The sequence below is a fragment of the Micrasema longulum genome, unplaced genomic scaffold (assembly GCF_059751315.1).
Source record: "Micrasema longulum isolate JH-2025_06_02 unplaced genomic scaffold, ASM5975131v1 h1tg000949l, whole genome shotgun sequence".
NCBI lineage: Eukaryota > Metazoa > Arthropoda > Insecta > Trichoptera > Brachycentridae > Micrasema > Micrasema longulum.
Window position 1 is genome coordinate 99,457 of NW_028278140.1, and position 26,797 is coordinate 126,253.

Below are 26,797 nucleotides of genomic sequence, written 5' to 3' on the forward strand. Positions count from 1 at the left end.
CATTTTTGATAAGGGAATATAGAAGTCTAGGCATTTGCAGAGCTTATAACCTGTCATTGGCTTGTTTCAAAGTGGCCACTAATTCCTTTCTCAAAATTGTTTTCCCTCCATGTTGCGACAAATTAAGATCGTAATAAAGCCGTTCACATAGACATTCAATGTCTGTGTGTATAATTAGGGCCTCAGGTTTCGCAGTGAAAATAATATTATTTTGTTTATACTTATTTATTACACTAGAAAAGCAAAATAATTTATTTAATTCCGCTTAAAATTAACTTTAACTCAGAGCACTCTCTGTCTTTTGCCTGTCTTTGTAAAGTTGCGAGTTCTTGATAGCAGAATATAGTGTGAACAAGACGTGTAACGCCTGAACCTTCCCATTGAGACCTAATTCTGGGTGGACTGGTATGTCGAAAAGGCTGCAGATGATGTCCACGTATTGGCTTAGTGGGCAGTCCAGGGAAGCGGGAGGGAAACCAACTTCATTCAGTTTGTTCTCCATCGCCTCTGGCCATTCTTCCATCAGAGTGTCAATATCTGGCATGGGCCTAGGAATGAAATCAAAAGCATAAAAGTAAAATATTCAAATTATGATTTTTATGGTTTCCACTATTTACATACAGTACATAATTCGCATGAAATATCTATTTTAGTTTCGTAAATCTACTTTTCAGGGTACGTATCCAATACTTATTTTGGTATGTAGAATAACCAAATATAGCATTTCATCATCATCATGCCCATAATCGTACCAGTACCAGTCACAAATAACAATCGACGTGATAACAACTTTTCACCATAGTTGTTTATCGTATTCGTGATCGCAATGGAACATCCGTGAACACCTAATATTAGATGTCAAAATATTTACGTTTCGCGACGTATAATCCTGCTGCACAATCACATATTTAAATTTTACCGGTGTAAATATTACAAATCTGCTATTTTCGTTTATTTTTTTATTATTTATCATGCTATTTATTGCATTTGGCCGGCGGTTAGCAGGCCAAATGTCAAGAAAAGCAGTCGCCATAGGATTTAAATTTGATTTTCACTTTCTTGTATTGGATACTCCTTACTATTTTGCAAATGCAATATATTGTATTATTTTCTATAGTAAATGCCGATTTTTCAACAATGCTGTATTTATTTACGACACGAGCGTTGACTTATAAATTACACACGTGATAATGACTGCGATAACTTAAGCATGTTCATTATTGTTCATTGTGATCGCTCAAATGCTTAGCATGTTTTTAAGCACGTCGATAGTTATTTGTGATTGAGCTACAGGCCTCCTGGTCTGCTGTGGTGCAAAAAAAAACGTGAATTCTATTTAGATCAAACAGTAACGAAAAAGTTTTAACATCATAATCAACTATAAAATATTTAGGAATTAAATAAATAACACAGTACATCGAAAAATCAATTTGCAGCTATATCAAAGGATTTGTGTTATTTAAAAAGCGCTACAAAAAATACGCATAGGTTTTTTCAAATTCGCGCTGTGTTTGGTATCTACGTAATAACAAAAGGTGTGATTGGGAAAAATTACAACAATACACATTTGTGACGATTGGTCCATTATAAAATTAATATTATTTTCCGAAGTATGATTGGCCAAAATATTTTTTCATGCATCTAAGAAAAACTTTGAATTTCACATTGTTATCGTATTCGAGAAAACATTTAAAAAATTACTCATTTTGGGTTGGTGGGTACCTAAAGCTGAAACAGACACAGAACAACTAAAATTACTATTTACATAACAATTATACAAATTGTATTGGTATGTGGGTGTGAGGTGTAAGGCATTAACACCGACAGTGAAGATGGCTGAGATGCTGGACGCTTTTGAAAGAAAAGTACTCCGAAGAATCTGCAGACTAGTGAGAGGTTAATCAGCGGCCATTTGGTGCAGCGATGAACTGTACAGCATATACTAAGCCCCAAGCATCTCGGCACATATGAAGTTGTTTAGATTAAGACGGGCCGGACATGTACAGCGGATGCCCAATTCACCCGCCCTGAAACTATTAATGAGCGGACACCCGGGTGTAAGGAAATTAGTGGGAAAACCCAGGCTGAGATGGGAGGATGAAGTGAGAAAGGATGTAGCGCAGCTTCTCCAGGCGGCAAATTGGAACACGGCGGCTGAGGATATTCAGAGTTGGAGGCGATAGTTGCAGGAGGCCAAAGCTCGATATGGGCTGTAGCGCCATCAAAGAGAGAGAAAGAGAAAGAGAGAGAGAGAGAGAGAGAGAGAGGTACCTAACGCTAAGCTTTCCTTTTGTCATTATGTCTTAGAGTTAGGTAAAGCTGAACATTTGTACAAAAGTAAATCCGGACCCAAATTCATCGAACTATTTGCTCCTCTAAATTATTTCAAATGCATTATTGTTTTAATGGATTTACATAGAATATTTTTTAAATACTTCAAATCAGAAATGTCTATTATTTTTAATCAAATACAATACTGTCCAATTTGCAAGAATTATTCTCATTTTTTACGATATCTTCCAAATTTTTAATTTTACAGTATTTGACTCATTAATTCGTGTTCTCAGGTGCTTCGGCCACGTTACAAAACGAAGAGATAACATGGCAAAATAAGGACGTAGAGGGATGTCGATCTTGCGGAAGAAGTCCTACAAGACGGACAGATTAAGTGACAGAAGCAACTGGCGTCTCTCTTCAGGAAGCCTCCAGAAATGGACAGAGGCGGATTCTAACGTTCCTAACGACGTGCTTTCCTCCTATCAACGTGACCACGACTTTGATTGAAGAGACAATCATTATTTGCCATCAAAGTTTTAGGGATTGACGATTGGGAAAATTCATTTATTTAAAGCTGTTTAATCAAGAACAAAATAACTCATATTTTATCTCTTATATGAGAATACATTTGATGTTACTAATCGGCTTATCACTGTCAGTAGGTATTTTATCATTTTTTAGTAATTAGTTCCAAAAAATTACTCCTAGGGATCAGTTTTGTATAAATCTGTCGTTTGCTTGTGTAAAATTACTACTCCTTTACAAAGCTCAATATTATAATTATGATAGCAAGTATTATAAGGTTTTATTATTAATGCGGGGTTATTTTTTTTTTACTAAATACATAAATCGTATTGAAAAAAAATAACAACTTTTTGTTTTGCAATTCCTTCACAATTCATATTTAAATTTTAAAAAAATTATGTACAGAGTTTTTTTACAAAACAAGAAAAATACGCAATTCTTTTCAAGCTATAAATAACATAATTAAATAATTAAAATTTGAATACCGATAAAAATATATGAAATGGATTAAAAATTATCAATTGTATTTTTGAAATCAATATGGGTATTGTGGAGAAGTGTTTTCATACATAAATGTAAAAAAGAAATTAAATAAAAATACGTTCGTAGAAAAACGCGACGTGTTTGGCCTTGGTTGTTGTGATATCAAGATTCGTGAAATTTTTCAATACAAATTTCAATGGCAGGAACAAATAAACATGAATCGTGACATATTAGAGGCGTGGTCAACGGAATCACTATTTTTGCGGGAATTAAAAATTACAAATTTAAAAGTATTTTTTATGCTACTAATAATTAGCAAAAAAAAATTTTTTTTACTGGACAGTATTTCATTGTAGACCTTTATTACTTTAAAAATGCTTGAACAAATTATATTTCCCTATTCTATCAGGGTTAAACAACGCAATACTGATTGTATAAGCTAATTAATTTCCTAAGTATAATTTTATTTATAGTGTGCATTCCAAAAATATTTATTCTTACTTGGTATAATGAACATTTGGTGGAGGCTTTGATTGGTGCAATTCACTGACATCTTTGATCCATCTTTCTATGGCTTTTCCATTTTTTTCGGCATTCTCTATTTTCTTGACAACCTAAAACGTATTTTTATAAGTATTACAGTTATTACAAATACAGTTTCTTAAAATGAATTGCATTGTTAAATACATGAAATCAAACACTGACGTCAAATATTAGACACGTTACTCATCTACTGGCTCCATCTCAGATTTGCCAAATATTTCATCGCCCTTTTCAATAAAAAAACAGTGAAAATAAAAAAAAAGTTCACGATGCACATTCAAACATTTCTGAGAAAGATAAATTCATATTTCATTATCAAAGTCTTGTTTGCACTCGACGGCGCATACGGCACTGCGTTGTAAATGCAGCGTATCTCAATCATCTGTTACAGGTAAGTTAGGCGAGTGCCAGTCCAGGGACAGTCAAATATTACAGTGTAAAACGACCTAAGAAAAAAATATTTTATGTTGACCTTCCCAGGAATCAAACCCGGTACCTCAAGTGTCGTAGGCGAACACACAAACTTAGCACACTTAGAGGTGGTTTTTTTTCCACCCGATTTAAATTTTTCAGGATTTTTACCTGCAAAAAGCCCGGACACATATAAAAATATATTCACATAGTTTTGTGCTACTACTACTGCTGTATTGTTTATGTAGTTTAAAATTGTTAAACATGTACATGAACATAATATTAATTATCTATTGTTATTTCAAGCTTAATGGTAAAGCTTCACGATGAAGTTGACTGTAGTATTGCCAGATGTAGAACGGCTAAGACCAACTGTCAGAAAACAGCAAGAACTTGTTCAAGTCCCCATTACTAAATTTCATATATAATTCCCTTTCCACACCTAATGGTGCATAGGGCACTGCATTGGTACAGCAATCGTAGAGTGTCTTGATAATTTTTTTGTTACATTAAGATAAGACGACCAGTCTCACGCTTTAGACACCAGTCCAGGGACTAAGACATTATTCTGGTGTGAAAAAACTTTTTTGAATAAATACTTTATATCAACCATGTCAGGAATTGAATCTGAGACCTCTGGCTTGGTAGGCAAACGAGCTGACCATCACACCACGAGGCCGACTAAATTGAATGAATTCGATATTTATTCATCTGTTTTATATAGTTACAGTCAGGGCCATTTTTTCAATGAGTGCAAGTGGGTATGAGCCACAGGTCCCTCGGCCTGATGGGGGCATCGATATTCTAAAAGGGCCCCTTCCTAAAAGCCCCAAACTCTGTGTGCCCAAGGGCTCCTGCATGGCCTAAGACGACCCTGATTACAGTCATTGATGTATTAATTAATACACAGAGCATTGAAAAAAAGAAGTGACACGAAAACCTCTCAGACTCTCTGCGACCGATTTCACGAAGGAAAACAGTCAGTAACTATTTAGCTTGAGGCTCTTACAGCGATTCCACAGTTCTTGCATCAGATCATATTATATTTGTTGTCCCGTGTAAGAGTATTGCCTCTGTGCAAAGATTTGACTATTTGTCGAGAAATCAGATAGCTATCGCAGCTCTAGTCTCATAATGATGAGAAACTGTATGACCGTCCACCAATAAGACCTTGCTGTGATTCTGAGAGTTCCCTTTTTCCTGAACTCATGATATCGGGTTTTCCCCATCACACAAGATTTCCATGATACGGGCATTTATAGTTTAAAACATTTTCATATTCTCCTTCGATGGCGCTACAACTTAAACTGAGCATTGCCCTCCTTCAACTTTTGCATCCAACTCCGCCTGTCCTTAGCAGCCATTTTCCGATTTGCAACTTGTAGAAGCTGAACATAAATGATCAATGATTGTTTTTTTGGTCATTATCGGTTTGTTTTATTTGGCTGATGGAGGGGTGGTAACGGTTCTGGTTCTCCCGATCGGACTTGTTTCTTCTGGTTTACTAACAAGCTAATGAACTAACATACCCCATCGCCGTCAGAATTGGGATAATTTGATTGAGGGTGATAGACAAATTGACTGTATATACTTGACAGGTTGCTCTGACGGCTATCGGGGCATTGAAAGCAGTAAATGTAAATTCAAAAAATAAAAGTACGCAAATCTTTTGAAACAAAGATTTTTTTTGAAAAAAAAAAAATACTGCTCATTACAGCTAAAAAAAGAATTGTTTTTGCAATGTGCGAATCTGAAAAGAGGCCACAAGACATTTAAAACAGATTCGGGTAAGTAGGTGGGGGCTTTGAACGTTGTTTTGTAGAAGCTGAGCTGCATTTTTTTTCACGTTTCCTCCCACCATAGTCTGAGTCTTCCAATCCTTCTTTTACCCCAGGATGTCCAGTCGCGATTCTCTTAGTTACTCGCGCATCGAACATTCTTTGTACGTGTCCAGCCTATCTCAACCTGAGTAGTTTTGTGTGTTGAGTATTAGGGGCTTCATATATGCTGTAAAATAATGCATTTTGCCTAATGCACCACTCTTCTACTTTCACTGGACCACAGGTTCGGCGAAGATCTCTCCTTTCAAATATGTCCAGAATCTCAGCGGACTTTACTGCCAGTGTCAGTGCTTCACATTCATACGCCAAGACAGTCCTAATAAACATTTTAATACTTTCTTCATTCTAAACTGCACGATATTCGAACATTCTGACACACCTAAAAAATTTAAGTACAATTTTTGAATGCTTGCCAAACTGCATTCTCTTATGGATTTTATAGTTCCTTAAACTTTTCATCATGCATTAGTGATCATATTTTTGGACCCACAATATTCCCTCTTTGATTTTGTATCACTAATTTTAGGAAACTTCTGTTTAAAATACATGAAACCGGGAGTATTTATTTATATACGGCATTTCTGCCATTTACATTTATGTGGTATAAAGAGTGCTTAAAAATAAAAATATAAAAAAATCGAGTATGAAATAATATTAATATACTCGTACTGTACACATTACACATTACTTGAAATACATATATATTTTAAAGAAATTATACAATAACAAAATCCATTAATCAATCAAATTATAACTATTCCAACCCAATCTCCTGAAGATGATTTGCTCTTTTTGATAAAAATAGGTTAGTCACTTTATTTTTTAAGTAAGGTAGAGATAAACTTAATATATCAAAATATGATGCATATTCATTCCCGGTATTCTGAAATCTAACAATAGGTGAGTTATATTGAGCTACCGTTCGAGAAAAGATGTTCTGCTTAACCTAGGTGGTACATAGAATTAAATCAATTTCAGTAGATCAGGGGTATCAAACATTGGTTTTATTATTTATTGTCCATGGCTTTGACGAAATTTTGTGGGTGATGGATGAATTCCAAATACATTTTTAAAAACACAAAAAAAACTGCATTAAGTGAACATATTGGTACACTTGAAACAAAATTATATCGACCAGTGTAATAAATATTATAAGTCATTAATTAAAATACTCTGTACCATAGTCTGTTTTGAAGAATTAGATTTGGTAGCTGCCCTCAATTGTAAATGGAGAAGCGCAGGATCACTTTGGTTGGGCGATGGCTCATCAAGGACTATAAGGCCTATAAAAATATTCAAAGTATCCTTTAAGAATTAAAAAAGGCGTTAAATAAAATCAATAAAAAAATAACACAACTCGGGAGAATCAACTACAGGCATTTTTTAAATAAAATATAATGATTGTCTCCACAAGATTTTCGGAACTTTTTGGAATATCATCATCATGCTCTAACTCGCACACAGTAGTGCATAGGGCACCGCATTGGTAAATAAAATGCTGCGTACCTCAATCATTTGATACCCGAATGTAAGGTGATCAGCCTTATGCTTCAGGTGTCATTCCGTGGATAGTAAAATATTAGTGTAAAAGCACATATAAAACAAATGTTTTACAATATTTTTGGTCTGTCCAAATTTTTTAAGACAAGGACTGAATATAACCCCCTAGGCGGTTATTACGATCAAGATATTACAACATAGACGGAGAATATTTTAGGGAAGAGAAAATGGAAGTCTAGGCACCGTGTGAAATTTACCATTCTGCCTATGTTTGAACATTCAGAATGAAACCAGCAGGGTCATAAGCATTGAAAATGTTTATTCTATGTAATTCTGTAATAAACGATATATCCATGTGGAATTGTATGGACGAATATTTACAAATCGTCGCTTCAGTTCGTTTTCGTCCAACAGACCAAAACACAAATCTGCAGAAATAGAGATGTAATTTTTTTTTACAAAATCGGCTTATGCCGAATTTATATAATGACCAGAATTTTAGACAAAATTCGTTCAAATTTAAATTTTTTTTTTTATTTTTTTTATTTGAATTTTATAAATAAAGCCTTTTTCAGAAGTCCTGCACACTTAACTCCACTACGTTAAAAATAGTCTGTTGGAAAAAAACGAACTAAAGCGACGAAATCGTATGTTTTTAAGATTATATATTATTTTTGTTGAATTAACCAATTTATTTAAATAATAAAGAATTAATTAAAAACAATATTAAACTAATGGGTAATTTATATTTACCCAATTCTCCGATTTTATCCAACGTCTTTTGAGGTAAGGTTTTCCCTGCGAGATCGCATTGTGGAGTAACCACTTTGATGAAGGCGTCTATATCACCGACAGCAGGAATATAGTCCGGAAGAAATGGCTTCAGCTTGAAATCTATATCTATTTTTTGTGGTGCGTACCTGCAAAAAATGGCGTTATTTTAAATACAACAGGATTCGAAAACATAATCAATTAATTATGGATAACTTATATAGCGCCATATATAAGTTATCCATATTATAATAATTCTAAGATAAAGATTAGTATGGTAAAAATATTACAAATAAAATGCTTCCAATATCAATAAAATACTTCTCCATGTTGGGCAACTACTAAAGTAAATGTGTATAGTGGGATGAGGTGAACCCAGGTCTTCGTCAGGACACTAATTATACTAACATGCAAATATCACTATACAGTGTGCATACATACTGATTGGCATGTTGATGTTAACCTCTTCTAAAATTTTTTGAATTTTTTTTCACATTCACAATTTCATAAACATAAACTTAATTCCCGCTAAACTGCAAACGCAGTTTTTGCAAGGATTTCTCTCTTTAAATCTTTAAGCAATACAAATATGTAATATTAGATACTTTTTTAAAAATAAGTCTTTTTTAGAAAACGGTATATAAAAACAATGAAAAAATAACCTATTTATATTTTAAAAAAACGTTATTTTCTTTTTCACACTGAATTTAGGTAGTTTTTAAAATTGTATGAAAATGTTTTCTTTTCGGCGGGCTCCGTGGTGTAAGTTGCTTGACTCACACACGGAAGGTTCCGGGTTCGATTCCTGGTGAGAACACCAAAATTTAAGGGTGATCTTTCAAGCCTGGGTGTTCTTTATATTATTCACCACTGTTATTAAGAATCCTGATTTGTTGTGATACAAAAAAAAACAATAAAAAATACTTTATTTTCGTTCATTTTACTTTTTTTTCATTCAAATAAAAATAAAAAAAAATTCCACTTTTAGGCACGATCTATACGTATCTATACATCATATTTTGAATGTTCTAATAGTAGGTGTCCTATTAACAATTTGGTTATATATTTGTGTGTTACTACTATTGTGCAGGTGTATAGTGGGATCTGAATGTTTGTGTAATTAGTATCCTGACATAGAGATAGGTACGTCTCGAAACTGGTAGACATGGAAAAGCAGTAACTGGATATATATACAAATATTTACTAACTGGTAGTTACTGTCTAAGAATAGGTTCTACTCAATGTATTGTTTGACTACCTCAGAATGTGCTGGAAGATCTCCGCTATGTCTGGGCTGACGTCCAAATCTGCATATTGTTGGGGGTCATACGCCCCCTCGGCCGGGATGACCATACTCGTCCTTCCCCTTACCCTGTTACTCCCCACTCCGAGGTCTTCTAAATCATTGCTGTCGGTATCTGAAAGACGAAAGACATGAAAATTTGATGTTTTCGTAAGCTTAATATCTTCTTTTCAGATTCGCTCCTAAATGGAGCACGTGAACAGCACCGGACGCCTCCAGGCGACCTACTCAGCAGCCAGCACTCTCACCTACTCCCACGTCTTATGGCTTTACCGAATAAAGCCGAAAGATCGTCATTATGGCCTTCTACGACGATGGGAGTGGCCACTTTACACGCTATTACACGCTATTTACGCGGAAATTGGATACAAAAAATGTTTTCTTACGCTTGATATAAATTAGACCGATTATTGAATGGAAAAGTTTCTCGAAAGCGTAGGTATAAAAAAAAGGATTTAATGAAAACCAACTACTTTGAACTATGTCACAGGTTCTAACAAATCAACCAATAAAAGTTTTGCGAGAGTTTCAGTTTGTGGGAAGCCAACTCACCAATCAGCAGAATTCAACGATTAAAACTTTCAAAATTAAAAGGCGGAGTAATTTCAAAATTATTGAGCTGATAATACCACGCCTACGCTTTAAAAAAATAGGTTAAGTTTGATAGTATATTAAAAAAAAAAAAAAAAACACTGAACTTTCTGATTGCAGTGGTGAATACAGAACAAAACAGAACACCCAAGCTAAGAAAATTCGCATTTAATTTAAGTGTTCGAGAATCGAACCTGGAACTTTCTGTGCGTAAGTCAAGCGTCTTCAACACCATACCACGGAGGCTGCCTGCATGAATTGTATACAGTGTAAGAAGTGACATAAAATGTATGAGATTATTATTTCATTTATTTATTTTATATCATGTAGTTGGAGACAAATAGGCGCAAGTAGTTAGACAATCGGAACAACTTCTATGTTAAAAAATAAACTTTGATGGGCGCTCTCAAAAATGGTGCCTTTCGTCAATCTATTTTGTATTTTTCTAATTTAAAATGTTATTAGTCTAGTACCAATCTTTATTAATAAGATGTCTATTTTAAATATTTGTTAAATCCGTGAGGATTTCTGCCTATAGTTATATAACATTAAATTTAGTTACATATTAAAACACAGCATATCGATAAAATAGAGTTACAAGTCAAAAAAGCAGAATTTCCAGGAGAGCCAAAAAAACTCATTAACACGTTGTCTTATAATCGTGTATTTTTTAACTAAGTTTATTAGCCTTTTTTCATCCTTTCAGTCAACGCCGATGTGTCATGAAACATGTATTCAAATTCGTCTTAAAAAATACCATGACATTTAAAAAATTAAATCCCGATTATTTTCATTAAAAAAAAACTAGTAAAATACGACACTCTTTGAGATTATTGTATATGTACTCGTATACAAACACACAAGCAAACAAACAAACAAACCATCACGCCGTTTCCCCGTAGGGGTAGGCAGAAAGGATAGAACGCTATATCTCTCTATCTTGGCACACAGACCTCGCTTCCTCTACATTCATACATCTTCTCATGCACGCACGCTGATTATTCCTACTTTTGACATGTCCATCTTCAAGTATTTGATGGACTTGATCAAGCCATGTCTTTCTCGGTCTTCCTCATTTTTTGCATCCATCAACATTCGCATTGTAGATCCTTTTAGCCGTTCTTTCGCTGTCCAAACCAACGCAGCACCCCTTTCTTGATTCTGTCGATAATGCATGTCTTAGCCTTACACACTTCACGGATCTTGATATTTGTGCACCTATCATACATCGTTTTACCACACATTCACCCGAGGGATCGCATTTCGACAGCTCTCAACCTACTTTTATCATCATTTTTCCAATTCCGTAATTCGCTCCTATAAATTAGAGTTGGCACTAGAACTCCGTTGTGAACTGCTTGTTTAGCTTGCTGCAATACACATTTGTTTGCTAAAGTAGATTTCAGTGCACCGTTCACCCTGTTCCCGGCACTCACCCTCCTTTCAATATCTTTCTCGGTTTTTCCATCCCTAGTAAACATACTTCCCAGGTACACAAATTCTTCTACCTGATTCAGAATATCTCCGTTCACACTGATCTCACATTTAATTGTATTTTCATCCGTTTCAAAAGCCATCACTTTCGATTTATCAACATTCATAAGCAAATCGATTTTCTTGCATACATCGTAGACTTTTGTTACCAAGAATTGCAGGTCTTCTTTGCTGCTAGCAAGAAGCACGGCATCATCCGCATACAAAAGACAGTTAACAGTTATACCACTCATTTTTGCTCCCCTTCTTAAATCTTTCAGTTCTTTCATACAGTTATCGATGTATATGTTGAACAACATATATATACAAATAAACTCATTAATTCATCTGTTACCTTGAAACACTTAAATAAAAGGTCCTTCACTCAAAAATACCTCAATTAAAATTACTTTCACCTCATTTTGCATTCTCCATCCTCAGAGTTTTGTATAAATATATTGAATTTTATAATAAAGACAACAGTCTCGAAGATGTCACGAAAACGATGAAACCGGTCACTGGTTTTTCCAAATTTATGGATTAGAGTATCAGTAGTCTTTTATTTCTGTAGTAAATTATGTCAATTGTTTAGCATATGAGTATTTAAAAAAATATTTCGATGGCTCAGTTCCATACAGAGATAACTAGAAATAGCTTGTTTTGAGTAATGGCTGACATAAGTTTTGACAGACCTAAATTGATTTGTAACAAATAATTATTTACGTCACTTTAAGTGTAGTATATATAAATATATTTATGTAAAATATGTATATAATAGTTACTAGTTGTAGGATTAAAGGTTTTATACAAATTATTACAACGTTTTAATTAGTTATGGAGCTGAGAGATTATAAAGTTTATTTACATATTTCCATTTAAAAACATTTGTCTCTCATAAGAAAATCAATCGTTTTTAAGAGTTACACTTTTGTAGAATTGAAAAAATATGTTTTTTTAATACAATGAATCGTATAACAAACATGTTTTTAGGACTCCTTTTATGGAACTGAGTCATCGATTTATTCCGTATTCTTAACTAATATAGATTTTTTTTAGTTGAAAGTCTCTTTTATTCGATATGGTTTTCAAAACATTAGTCCTAGATATTTCTAATCTTTGTTTATGTCACATAACACTTTTATATAGTTGCGCCTTTAATTATTTCAACATTTTAAGAGGCGTCATATTTAAGATTATTACCTGAGTTATCGGAAGAGTCGCTAATTTTACTGTTTTGTTTTGTCATTTCAGGTCTTTCGCGGGAAACTTGTTGGGAAAGCTGTGGACGCTTTTCTGTCATCCGAGTAATGTTTTGCGGTTTATCTGGACTCTAAAACGAAATAAAAAAACTGCATATTAATTTAAAATATTTATTTATAATTTATTATAATTTGCTAAATAATCGGATTGATTGTGCCGATTTGCTGTCGGAAATAAACTTTAATACTCCTATTCGTCGCACTCGACATACTGTATTACTGAGCTACAACAAATGCAACACCAGAGCAGCTCAAAATTCGCTCTTTGGAAGAGCAGTTAGTAACTTTTCTAAAATTGAGAAGATGTACGATTTAGACATCTTTAACGACTCAGCTCTCTGCTACAAACGGAAGCCGAGTCTTATAGATTTTAATTTTTAGTATTACTAATGTTATTATTGGAGCACATAGGGGAATTTGCTTATGAGTGCCCTACTTCAAAGTTTAAAGTTACTGTAATATTAGTATCATTTAGCCTCTTTGAAAATAAACAGAAACAATTAATACTAAACTAGGTACTACCAGAATACACACTACATAAACATCTTATACATCTTATACACATCACTCCATACACCTCACTCCACGCACTACATTTCATACTCACAACAATAAAAACACAATCACTAGTAAATTCACATAAAGCACAAATTCTTCTTATATCTTGTTGTACTGTTAGATAGTTGTTTCATATATTGTGTTGTGTACGTAATTGGTGCTGTGTTAGGTTTATTTTTTGTTCGTAATATTGTCTAGATTTATATTAACATAGCACTGTGTGCACAACATTAAATTTAAACAAATAAACAAATAAATAAAAGAAAGTAAATTTTGAAGTATCTCGGCACAGATTTTTTTTTCATATTTTTTTCAACAAAATAAATAAATACAAATTTATAATATAATATTATTTTGATTTACGATGTCCTAATGTTCAAAGACGAGGCTGAATTCTACCATCTAGGGAGTTTTCAAGGTTAAAATATATAACAGCAGAGATTAAAAACAACTACAGCACAACATTATTATACTTACAGAGGAATATATTTTTTTAATGTAATGAACAAAGAAAATAAAAAGTGCAGTCAGGAATCCAATATATTTAAGAAAAAAGTGAAAAGTTACATTTATAATTCTTTTTTGTTTAGCACTGATTAAAAACACCTTTATAATTATTTTTTTTGTAATTTATATGTTATCCTTAAAATATTAATAATTAAAAATAAAATACAAACTATTGTAAGACGCCACTCCCCATTTTATGTACACAAGAATTCTTTTTTTCTTATACGTAAGATGGGAAACGTTAACGTTAATATATGTATTTCATTCATATAAAAATTGTATTAAGTAGTAATATTGTATACTTATATTTGTTATATGAATAATTAAAAAAATTAAATACATAGTGTTTTTCAGAAGGAGTGTATGTCTAGGCATTTACAAAGCTTGTGAACTGTCAATTTGTCATAGGTTGGTTTTAGTGATCACTTTACACATTGTGTATCTAACATTCACCATTCTGCCCATGTTTGAACATTCCTGATGGAATATGCAATTTTCCGGTGATACAAAAAATACAACATACAAATAAGTGCTTCGAAGGTAAAACAATTTGATATGTAAAATTGAAAGGAAATATTCATGGCAGCTTCACAAAATACAAAAAAACATCGTTGAAAGCTGTATAATATATTAAATAATATGAATTTATAATGATATAAAATTGAAAAATTAAGTATTAAAAAAACAAAATTATAAATAAAAACTAAAAATAAAATAATAAACCACAAACAAAAAAACATTTATGTTTGAGTTGAAACGTTGAGTTTGACCTTTTATTTTATTGGCATAACTGCATGTTTTTTTATTAATTAAAAAAAAATATGACCGCACTAAATATTATTTTCGTAAATACTCCTTAGGCTCATATTCATATATGTAATTAAATAAAAAAATAGCATAAAACATTACGTTTCGTAAAACGGATAATAAAAAAAAGATGTTTTGAGTATGTCCAAATGTTTGTAGACATGCTGAATTTCCTCCTTAGGGAGCTACTTAGATCCAAATTTGTTGCGACAAAAAGGGGAAACATATTTAAGAAGGGAATATGGAAGTCAAAGCATTTGAATATATAAAGGCATGCCCTGTGTGTGAGTGTAAATTCGATTTAAAATTTTAATAAAGGCTTCTAGAAAAATACGATATATATAAAAAGTAAGTGATCAATTAAGGAAAACGTGTTTTTTCAATTAAATGAGACAATAATAAGTAGTATTTGCTATTCATTGAAGAATAATTATTTAAATCTTTGCTGAGCGGGGGAGTCTATGGATCCTTAATAATTCTTAAAAAAACTAATTCAATACTTTAGCGGAGTTATTGTCGTTAGCAACTCGGGTGAGGTTGGGTAACCTACTGGGACAAAAGGGCCCTTACTCACAACACTGATCTGGCTGAGGACAGTGAGATACTATATGGAGGTAGGTATGGGTCTAGATTGACATCCTTATCTAAAAGTTGATATAGTTTTCCTATGCGGTATCCTTATCTGATGACTGATGATCATGAAGGAAATATGAGTTTGTTGATGTAAGTGTGTAAGAAGGCACTACTACAATGGTAAGTTTATGTATTATATGTTAGTGTTTTTATCATATTTCCTTTATGCGATACATTGAACAGTTTTGGAGATATGGAAAATGAGTGTCTTTGCACGAGTCTGATTGACTAAATAAGTATTTTTTACCTTTTTTCGTTGCGATGGGAGATCATTTATAAATCTTTCTGGTTCCGGAGAATCAGAATCACTCAAATCGTACATGTCCATGGTTCTTTCATGTTTGGCGAGAGGTCTTTTCTTTGGCGGCATCTTCTCCAGTACCTCACTTCCTTCCTGGTCCGAATTACTCGGACTTTTTACCTCAGAAGCATTCAGAATATCTATCGTCTCATCGTACATGGCTTAAAAAATATAATAAAATTGTACAAAAACAATAGCATCAACTAATAATCCCGGAATCGCAGAATAAAATCGGAATATGATGATGCATCATTGTTTCCCTTTCTGCATGTAATGGTGCATACGGTACTCCGATTGAAGCGTTAAGCCATTTTTGCCAAATGGAAGGCAAGGCGATCAATATTGCGCTCTAGTTGCCAGTCCAGTAACAACGAAATATTGCAGTGACTAATTATCTCTTTATTCCACCCTAACAGGAATTTAACTAAGAACCTGAGTATGGTAGGCGAAAGCGCCAAACACTACACAACGAGGCGAAATTATCTCCACTTGATTCTTTTTATCAGGATTTTTAACTGAGAGTAGCCATGGAGTCAAAAACGCCCGTCTAGGGTTTTGGTCCTATTTCAAACGCAAAGTTGTCTTTTTTTTTCGCAGGGACAAATACTAGTAGTAATATATCACGAAGTTACGTCGTTTGAGTTGATTTTATAGATGAGAATTGCTGTATAACACAAAACCACAGAAAAAAATATCAATTTATAGTATATATCACTTGTATTATATTATGTTCCTACTATGTAGGTACCAATAAATGATATTTTTTTATAGCTTACCTGTAAATAAAATCACCGTTTGCCAATTATAGGTATACATTAGTTACAAATATAAGATTCACTGTTCCACAAACACAAAAAAATCCCATAGAGCCACGGCCTGTGTGTGAGTTTACATTTTATTTTAAATTTCAATAATATTCAATGAAGAATATGATAGGTATAAAAAAAAAAAAATTAGTGCCAATGTTAGGACACAATATTTTTTCTCAATAAAAACGAGAAAATTGCAATAAAAGTAAATGCTATTTATTGCGAAAAAAGCTATTTAAATCTGCCTTTTTTATCCATGATTTCAACAAAAATTTAAACCGAAACTAATTCAAATAATCAATTTCTATCATTGTATCCTTATGAAATGCATTGAACAGTTTGGAGCTATGAAACATGCGTGTCTTTGTGCGAGGCTAGATTAACAAAAATAAATTTAACTATTTTTATTATTTATTTTATTTTATTTAGGAAATCAACAGTTCTACATACATATTTTTAGTAAACAAACAGATATAGTGTATAAACTCAGAACTAATAACAGATTTCCACATAGTATACAAAGTTAGTAAAGAAAATATATTACATATCAAATAAATACATACAATTTATACATGTAAAAATGTTATTTTCATGTACTCAATAATCAAAGATTTTTTAAATATTTATTTTAAGAACATTAAGTTACTGTAAATTGGGCGGGATAAGGACAAAAATGCTTGAAGAGAGGATAAGGAGGGGAGGGGAGATGTACATATTTATTATTATAATGTCTACTAAGTTACATAATACATTTTTAGGGTAAATTTTAAATCTGACAGAGTGATCTTTGTGTAATCTATATTTTTAAATTTTGTATTGTACATTAAATACAACATATTTAAGACATTGCTGGCAATGGCAAAAGTTCAGCATCCTGTAATAATTAGTTTTTGTACGGTTTTTAAAGGCTTAATATGATTATTATAGGTTCCTCCGCATACAATACAGCATAAGAAAAAGAAGACTGTACAAGGGCATGATAAACCATGTATCATAATGTATATTAGAGAATTATTCGTCTTTGTTTACTTTTTTTTCTTATTTTTTTTTGCACCACAACAGGCCTGGAGGCCCAATTACAGTGGTGAATTACATTACAGAACAACCAGGCTTGAGAAAAATCACATTTTAACTTGTTTTGTGTTCTCACCGGGAATCGAACCCGGAACCTTCCGTGCGTGAGTCAAGCGTCTTGACCACTACACCACGGAGGCCGCCTTGTTGTTTTATGGACTATGTGTTGGACCCATAGAATTAAGAATAGTCCAGAAGGAGCGTAGAATCATATTTGTATACATCGGACTGTGTCCAATAATCCCCCACTATGCTCTGCTTAGGTCGCAGCGTAATGTTGCTTGATGGGAAAAAAATTATAACAGAAATAAAAGGTAAAAAAAAGCAATCTGTTAATTTCTCTACAATTTTATTGTGCCTGCGGAAATATTGATTGACACAACAGAGTAGATAAGCATAGGGTCATTTAATAAGAGTAATTGAATTTATAAACTTAAAACTTAAAATAAAAAACTAATTTTATTTTACATAAAACGGATATTTTTATATCATGTTTTGAAGATAATGTCGGTCAAATGTCCACAACAGAGTTGTTTAATCCGAGATCCAATTTTCATTATTTCTTTCATTAGATGAGCAAAATAGGGTAAAAAAATTTACTACCCTGGCAACACTAACAAAATTTCCATTTTGTTTCTTCGACAATCTGACAGATGAAAAAATAATTCAATTTTTAAGCAATGCATTTGTTATAAACACATTCATTTCCCAATTACACATGAAAGTGATTGCATCCTGTTTTTTTAAGATCCTAGCAGTATTTGGTATGTACGCGTGTATGGTGAAAGTAAGAAAAAGGTTAAGCAGGGTGTATGTGAACGGAAGAAAAAATTGAAGGATGAAGAAGGAATGAAAATGACACACAATTTCCATGAAAACATTAAAGTTTTCTGGAAAACTGTGAAAAACTCCAGGAGTAGCAGTGAAAGCGGAGGCATGACAGTTGTTAAAGATAAGGATGGAAAAATGGTGACTAGTGAGAGTGGAATAAAAGAGAGATGGAAGGAATACTTTGAGGAAGTTTATGAATCGCACACTGGTAACTCGGGCGGTGCCGATGTATCGACATTATCCGAGGTGTGTCTGAACGCAAATGATGAGGTAAGTCAGATTAGTATGAAAGAAATTATCAGCGTTGTCAAATGTATGCGGAATGGTAAAGCGCAAGGGTATGACTGTATTGCAGCAGAGTTTATTAAGTCGGGTGGCAAATTAATTCTCACATGGCTACATAAACTTTTTAACTTGTGTCTCAAGGAGGAAAGGACTCCACCTGATTGGAGGAGGGCAGTTGTTATGCCGTTATACAAGGGAAAGGGTTCTAAGGTGGAGTGTGGGAATTACAGAGCTATCAGTCTTCTGAGCGCTGTCGGCAAAATGTATGGAAGAATACTGATAGAAAGAGTAAGAAACGTGACCAAGGAGAAAGTATGGGATGTACAGAGTGGATTTATGAATGGTAGAGGATGTATGGATCAAATATTTGCATTACGCAATATGACAGAAAAGTTTTTGGCGAAAAACCAGAAGCTTTTTTGCGCTTTTGTTGATTTGCAAAAAGCATTTGATCGAGTTGATAGGAAAAAATTATGGATGGTTCTATCGGAGTATGGAGTGAGTGACAACCTTGTCCGCGCTATTGCTTCCTTGTACAAAGATAGTGTAGCGTGTGTAAGGGTAAATGGGTCATTAACTTCCTGGTTTGACATCCCTAAAGGAGTCAAACAGGGATGTGTAATGTCACCGTGGTTATTCAACATATACATGGATAAATGTATGAGAGAATTGAAAAGTATGGATGTGGGAGCGAAAATGAGTAATCTTACTGTCAGTTGCCTTCTGTACGCCGATGACGCAGTCCTCCTAGCTGACAGCGAAGAGGAACTGCAATCCTTGGTTACAAAGGTTTACGAAGTGTGCAAGGAGAGTGATTTGCTAATGAATGTGCAAAAGTCGAACGTCATGGTCTTTGAAAGAAATGTAACTATGACTGAATGTAAGATTGTAGTAAATGGAGATAGTTTGAAACAGGTCGAAGAATTTGTATATCTGGGTAGTATGTTTACTAGAGATGGAAATATGGACAAGGATATTGAAAGGAGGGTTAGTGCCGGTAACAGAGTTAATGGTGCCTTAAAGTCTGTCGTAGCAAATAAGTGTCTATCGCAAGAGGCTAAATTAGCAGTTCATAATGGAGTTCTGGTACCAACCCTAATGTATGGAAGCGAAGCATGGAGTTGGAAGAAAAGGGACGAAAGTAGACTGAATGCTGTTGAAATGCGATCCCTCAGGCGAATGTGCGGAAAAACAATATATGATAGGTGCCCTAATGTCGAAATTAGAGCAGAATGCAAGGCTGAGTTAAGCATTATCGACAAAATTAAGAAAGGTCTTTTGCAATGGTTCGGTCATGTGGAGCGAATGAATGATGAAAGAACGGCTAAAAAGATTTATGATGCGAATGTGTCTGGTTGTAGAAGTCGAGGAAGGCCGAGAAAGACATGGCATGATCAAGTACAACAAATTCTTGAAAGTGGTCATGTGAAAAGTCGGAATAATCGACGTGCGTGCATGAGAAGATGTATGAATGTGAAGGAAGCAAAGGAAGTGTGCCAGGACAGAGTGGTGTGGCGTTCTATCCTCTCTGCCTACCCCTCTGGGGAAATGGCGTGATGGTTAGTTAGTTAGTTAGTTTCAGCAGTATTTCTACACTTTAAAAGGACACAACACGGCATAGTTGAGTTTAAATCAGGAGTTGCGTACTGAGCGACGTCTACAAAGAAACTAAAGGGTCAACACGTAAACCTACTCAGTTATGAGTAGTTGAGTTGCCTTTTGTTTGATGTGCATATGCGGTTTCTGGAGTATTCTTAATTCTATGTATGCATGTTATTTATGACATATTAATAAAAAATCGCTTACTTATTTCAATAGAATCCAATGAAAAGACCATACAATAATGACAACAATATAACCGAACGAACTGATTAAATATTAACGCATTATATAATGCCAAAAAACAACACGCATCAGACAGTAAGAGTCACGTTTCAAAACGAAAAATATTCATGTTATTGTTTTGATGCGCGGTCGTCATGGTTACATAGTTTAAAAATCAATATATAAGGCTAACGAATGTCAATTTTTACAAAAACAATATTATGTATGGGCAAGTGAGTAGGTACTGTAAAAAATGTATGATAAAAAATGGTCTAAATTTGGGCATTAAAAATGAGGAAATATGTATGTGTCAATGTACCATGAGCATACACGGAAAACTGGCCAAGTAAATTTTTTGCAATTTCGAGATTTTTTCATCAAGTTTTAGCTGTAGATAATACTTTATAATGAAAATAAAATACAAATCCACTTATATTTCAAAGTTTTTTTACAAAATTGATAATTGTTTATTGATTAAGTTAGTCAACGAATATCTGCTACAAGAAATATGGACAAACTCAAAACACTTCCATACCAAGACAATACATTGCGAGTCTGGTATTTTCATTTGTTTTTTTGTATTTTTTTACTATTTTAAATTATATTTTGATATTTGTAAATTGTTTATGGTTATAATATATATATCCGTATATGTAAAAACTCTTTGGACGTCAATAAATAAATAAATCTTTGTCTTTGTAAAGGAAAAGAAACTTAAAATCAAAAGCTTACCAAATATCAAAACTATTTATTAATTAATTTCAATCTTTAAGTACAAAGAATTAGTCGTTTGTATTAAGAAACGAAAATATATATCAAAAGATACATATGTAAAAAAAACTAATTAATTAAAAATTACAGCTGTTTTTGATGGGGAGATAAGGCTTGCTATTACATTTATTTATTAACTGACATTGTCCATTTATTCAATTTAAAGGGTTTTAATTCTACAATAAAAGAAAAGTTAATAACATTCAAATAGAAAAAGAAAAGAAGCATTGACAAACATAAGGGACATCAATACAAGATCTGGACAATTTATTTAGTGCTCGTTTAAATCGCGGTAAACTCAAACCAAAAACGTCCAGATCTTGTCTTGAGTTAACAATTGGAGAATTAATGCCATAGATTGTTCTATGCTGATCGATGAACAGTACTTCATTGTTTCTCAACCTACGAGTCGGAATATGCAATTTTACTTGTCCCAATAATTATGGAACATCGATTATACCATTTAGTATGCCAAACATATATATGGAATCAATATTAGTTCTAGGTTTTTGTAGTATAGAAATATTCAACATTGACTCTATATCAGCATAAAAATAATTACCTCTCTCTAGTCCAAGCATCTACGCTATTTTTCGAAGCAAGCAATGTTGGATAGATTCAATGTGATGTACAAATTATAGGATGAGGAATGTGGAATCAGATAATGAGTTTGGAAGAGCGAGAAAGAGGAACCAAGGAAAGAAAACGAGTGAAAGATATATTAAAAAAAACAATCATGTAAAGAGAGGTCAGGATTCTAAGGATGTATAGTATTGTTTCTGGCGTTTTTTAGTTTGTGACAAAAAAGAATTACGACTTAGTCAGATTCTCTTGCATGCTCAAGATAAATTGTATTTATTTATTCATTCAAATATATATTGAACAAAAAATAATAACAAACATTTATGCATAGTCAAAACACAGTTGACGTATCCCTAATTCTATGAGGCAAAAAGCCCCGTATTGAGTTGGGATACAAAATTATGGGAAGTGAAAGCATGCATAGTATTAAATAATTCTAAAAAAAAATATTACACAAACATAAACTTAAATAAACTTCTGGACAACACGCTTAATAGTATATAAATCTATGCAATGTCTCGCAGTAGTTTCATGCAATGGTCTTCCCTTAGACAATATTCAAACTTGTACATTTCTCCTGAAAATGGCTTTGGTTTTGGAGAACTAAATAGGTTTATCGTGGACATTGAACACTCTTGGGGCTACAAAAAAGAAATTTCTCTGAGCGAAAGTCGTACGTGTTTTTGGTATTAAATCATTCAAATTACAGGAAACCCTCGTACTAACCAAAACAACCAATAATAAATATCTATAATAAACCCATTGAAGTTTTTCTTGTGTAAATGTTTTATTATTATTTATCCATTTCAACTTTTAGTACAAACATACATGCACCTTGGCGGATTTATTTTTTATTAAGGAACTAGCGGACCCGACAGACGTTGTCCTGCCCGAACGTTGGCAAAATACTTTTCATTGATAAGTAGGTACCTAGGTACTTGATTGTGATTGAATTCCGAAACTAAAAATGGTTTATATTGAATTCAAGTAGGTACCTAGGTACTTATTTATGGTTGTATTCAAAAACATAAAATAAATATTTTTTCAAATATGGCATTCTTTTTGCAAACGTCAAACTCCGGTTGTCTCACCAACAAAGGGGTGTACTCTTAGAATGTATATACTCTAAGGGTGTACTTACGTCGATATACGATTTTTAAAAATGTATTAAAGTTAATAATATTTTAGTGTTACCAAAAATCCAATAGTCAAATATAATAGTTAGCTGCGCATAATCGCTTCTATACACGGTTCGCCCCTTCAATGCAGTGCCCTATGCACCATAAGGTGCGTACAGGGGAATGATGACGATACAACATTGTTTGGTGGTTATTAATCACGTATTATGTGCTCTACAACATTTTAAATGGCAAAATTGCTATTAAATCGTGTTTTCGAGGCCCTACAAAAAGGTCAAAATTTTCAACTTTAACCTAAAAAAATGCATCACGTTTGCGCCAATGCATGTATTTTTTTATGAAAGTTTGCCTTGAAAACAAATCAAAACCTTGAATAAAATCACAGCTTACAAGTTTTGCCTACATTAATAAAAACATCTTGAACATCAAAAATGATTTTTACTGTGATTTATGCACATTTTTTTCTGAAGTGAAACAAAATGCTCGACCAAGAACTGATTAATGTGGCAAGATTCACATTAAACTAAGTTTTTATTTAATATTTGAATATCTTAGGATACGATGTGGTCTGGTAATAAGTTTTTTTTGTATTACAGTAGAATTTCGTTTATCTGAACACCAGTCATCCATATTGCCAAATATCCGGATCGATATCAAGCGTATGCGGGACCTCGCTGCTCGTAAACGAGTTTTTTCGTCAAAGCAATTAACTTTGCTGAACATATTCAAAGTAAGTTTTTAATTCACTGTATTATTTCAAAAGTAATAAAAAAGTGATCTTATAGTAAATTTTCCGTTTTCTTTCGAAACGTTTCCATAATTTAATGGTCAATTAAATTACCCAAATTCCTTCATATCCGAATAAAGTCTATGAATAAAAAAAGATTTTCCTCAATGAGTAAAAAAAATCTGTAAATTAATTAATGAGTAATGTTGTGATTTTTATTTATACATCATATTTTGTGAGCTATATAATTAAATACTCATTTACTGTTAAACTAATCAATAAGATAAGTATGTAATTTATTTATTTTATATACGGCCTTAGCCAATTACAACAGTTATATGAAGAAACAAATGTATACGAAACTAAACATAAAAGTGTTATATTTCATAGTTTAATATTATAATGCCGTCGTGTCAACCGATTAAAGTGCTAAATTTGTTATAAAACTGTCACAATACATGGAAAAAAAACCTGGATGTGTTCGTTAGAATTGGTTCCACAGATACTAAATATTCCTATTTGCGCATGCGCGGACTTGTAAAATTCTGTACTTAGGGACCGCTTTAAAGGAAGTAAAACATTTACGCAGATCCATATTTCAGAATCAGACAGAACGCAGTGTATTTTATACCAGTCCGCGCGTAACCGCGCAGTCGGAGGGTCGTGTGTGGGGTTGTCGCAATTTTTTAGAAATTATTGATGATTGAACGTCGAACTCATCTAAGATCGCTGCGATTAAAACAACTAAAAATAGTAAAAATATTTGTTGTAGTTATTTAAAGAATTAGTTAATTTACATCACCTACATAATAAACTTTCAGAAGCATTGGTTCCATCCAATATATGGACGGATCACGCTTGATGTGAACCATTTTACGTTTCGTAAGTTCTACTCAGTTCTAGAAGGACTGAAATTATTGATGGATTTTGACTGGGGCATTAATGGCACTTACTAGAGATATATTGATAATTAAAAAGCCCTTAAAATTAGAATATTTTGGTAAATCTTCAAAACGCTACTATTTATTTTGAAGAAAACATACATTTAAGCAGCTTGTGATTATTTAAATAAGAATACATCCCAGGTTGTGAAGGTTTTAATTTTATATGCGGAAGAATATTATGTTCCGGTAACCTAACAAGGTGACAAGGGCTCTGACTTCGAACTAATACAGTATATTATTATTTAAAGCGATGGAGGTCATAGGCTTAATTGAACAGGTGAATAAAATGATTGATGGTAGTTTAATACATATGATAAAATCAAACCATTTTATGAATATTTGTTTTTTTTAAAAAAGAAAATCAATTAATCAACCCTTTTAAATAATCAAATTTATTAATTTTACTATACTTGAAGTACAAAATAAAACTTTAAATTCTCTGCTTCTGTACAGAGGCATTTCGTGTTTTGAAAGGGGCCTTTCAATTATGTATTTTTTTATTCTAAAATATTTATAATATATTTTCTTGGCATATTTTGATTCTTATAAATTATAAAAAAAAAAAATTTGCCATACTTATGGTATAAAATAAAATTTTAAAATCATATGTTTCTGTACAGAGAATTATCGTGTTTTGAAAGGGATTTTTAAATGTATTTTTCTTTTCGATATTATTTTTTTTGACATATTTGACTTTTAAATCATATAAAAATTATTAAGGGTAGCTTAAACAGTGCCATTTTTGTAATATAATACTTCAATGGTGCCTTACAAAGTGCTCCAAGAATATTGACATTAATTTGACTTTAAATTTATAATTGAAGTAAAACTTTTTAGTAACACAATTTACTATGTTATTTTTTTAAGATGATTTTCCGATAAATGTAAACAAACAACATGTTTATTTACAAAAAATATCAAATAATAAAAATGTTCTACTTTTGTTATCACGAGAAATAAGGTGAATGAAAGATAAGCAATAAATAGTTTAAAAATTTTCATTCTAATATTATTTGTGACGTGTAAAAAAGCATGACCTACCAAGGTGGTTTAACTTTGTGAGAAATTAACAAATAAGGGAACGGACGCAGCAACTTACGATGATAACTGTTATCAAGCAGAAGCGATTTTTGGCTGGTCCATATACGAGTATTTCGTTCGTAAGAAAGTGAACACTTTGTGTTTAGGAAAGTGAGTGGCTTAATGTGTAAAAATCAGTTCACATGTTATCAAGGATTAAATCACAAATCATTTACAAGAACTTAATAATAAGAAAATAACCATATTACCCAAGTCATCAGCAACTGGGGTTACTATGATAACTACATATATATAGTTAGTTTTTTAAAACCCAACTTCATAGTCGAATTTTTAAAAGTTATAAGTTAAACAGATATTAAAAAAAACAGTTGTAATAAATAAGTAGAAATGGGTAACTTTCGTTAAAAAAATAATTAAATTGTTATGACATTAAAAAAAGAAAACAATTATTGCAGGGGTTTTCGAATCCTATGCACAATTCATGCAACCAGTTCACAGCAAATAATAATTTCATTCAATATTTGAGTAAATCACAAAAAATCATGTCCATGTAATAAGACCCCTATAAGTTCAAACCCCTGACTAACTAAAATGGTAAACTAAACAGATAATATTTTTTTACGAGTGCTTGTCTAACGCCCGTTACAATAGATTTTCACAGGTCACAGTGACGTTAGGAGCTTGAATAGCACTGACCTTCCCCCCCACCTTTAAGAATTGTCTAAAATTATTTTTAAAACTCTTAAAAATATTATTATGAAAATACCTTTCTGCTAAAAAACACTAATGTTAATTGTTCTATAAAAGCGATTTATAATATTATTATTATGTATGTATGTAAATGTGTTGATAACGATTATGTATTTATGAATGGATGTCATCAAAGATCAAGGAAATATTTTTATGTTCTACAGAGTCGAACATTTTTTTCTCTAAATAAAATGTTTATTGATTATTTTTAATTTGATATGTGGGGTTCATGCTAAA

General features: G+C 32.6%; 1 protein-coding gene across 1 annotated transcript; it reads right to left on the bottom strand.

The window, feature by feature from the left end:
- Window positions 1-209: 209 nt before the first annotated feature.
- IFT46 (intraflagellar transport 46) lies at window positions 210-20,742 on the bottom strand. The gene is made up of 8 exons (XM_088232113.1): window positions 20,589-20,742; window positions 15,730-15,944; window positions 12,919-13,048; window positions 9,610-9,769; window positions 8,334-8,500; window positions 7,260-7,363; window positions 3,787-3,899; window positions 210-548 (listed from the first exon to the last, which is right to left on the bottom strand). The coding sequence occupies exons 1-8, from the start codon at window positions 20,617-20,619 to the stop codon at window positions 278-280; spliced, it is 1,191 nt and encodes a 396-aa protein (XP_088088239.1). The 5' UTR covers window positions 20,620-20,742; the 3' UTR covers window positions 210-277.
- Window positions 20,743-26,797: the final 6,055 nt, after the last annotated feature.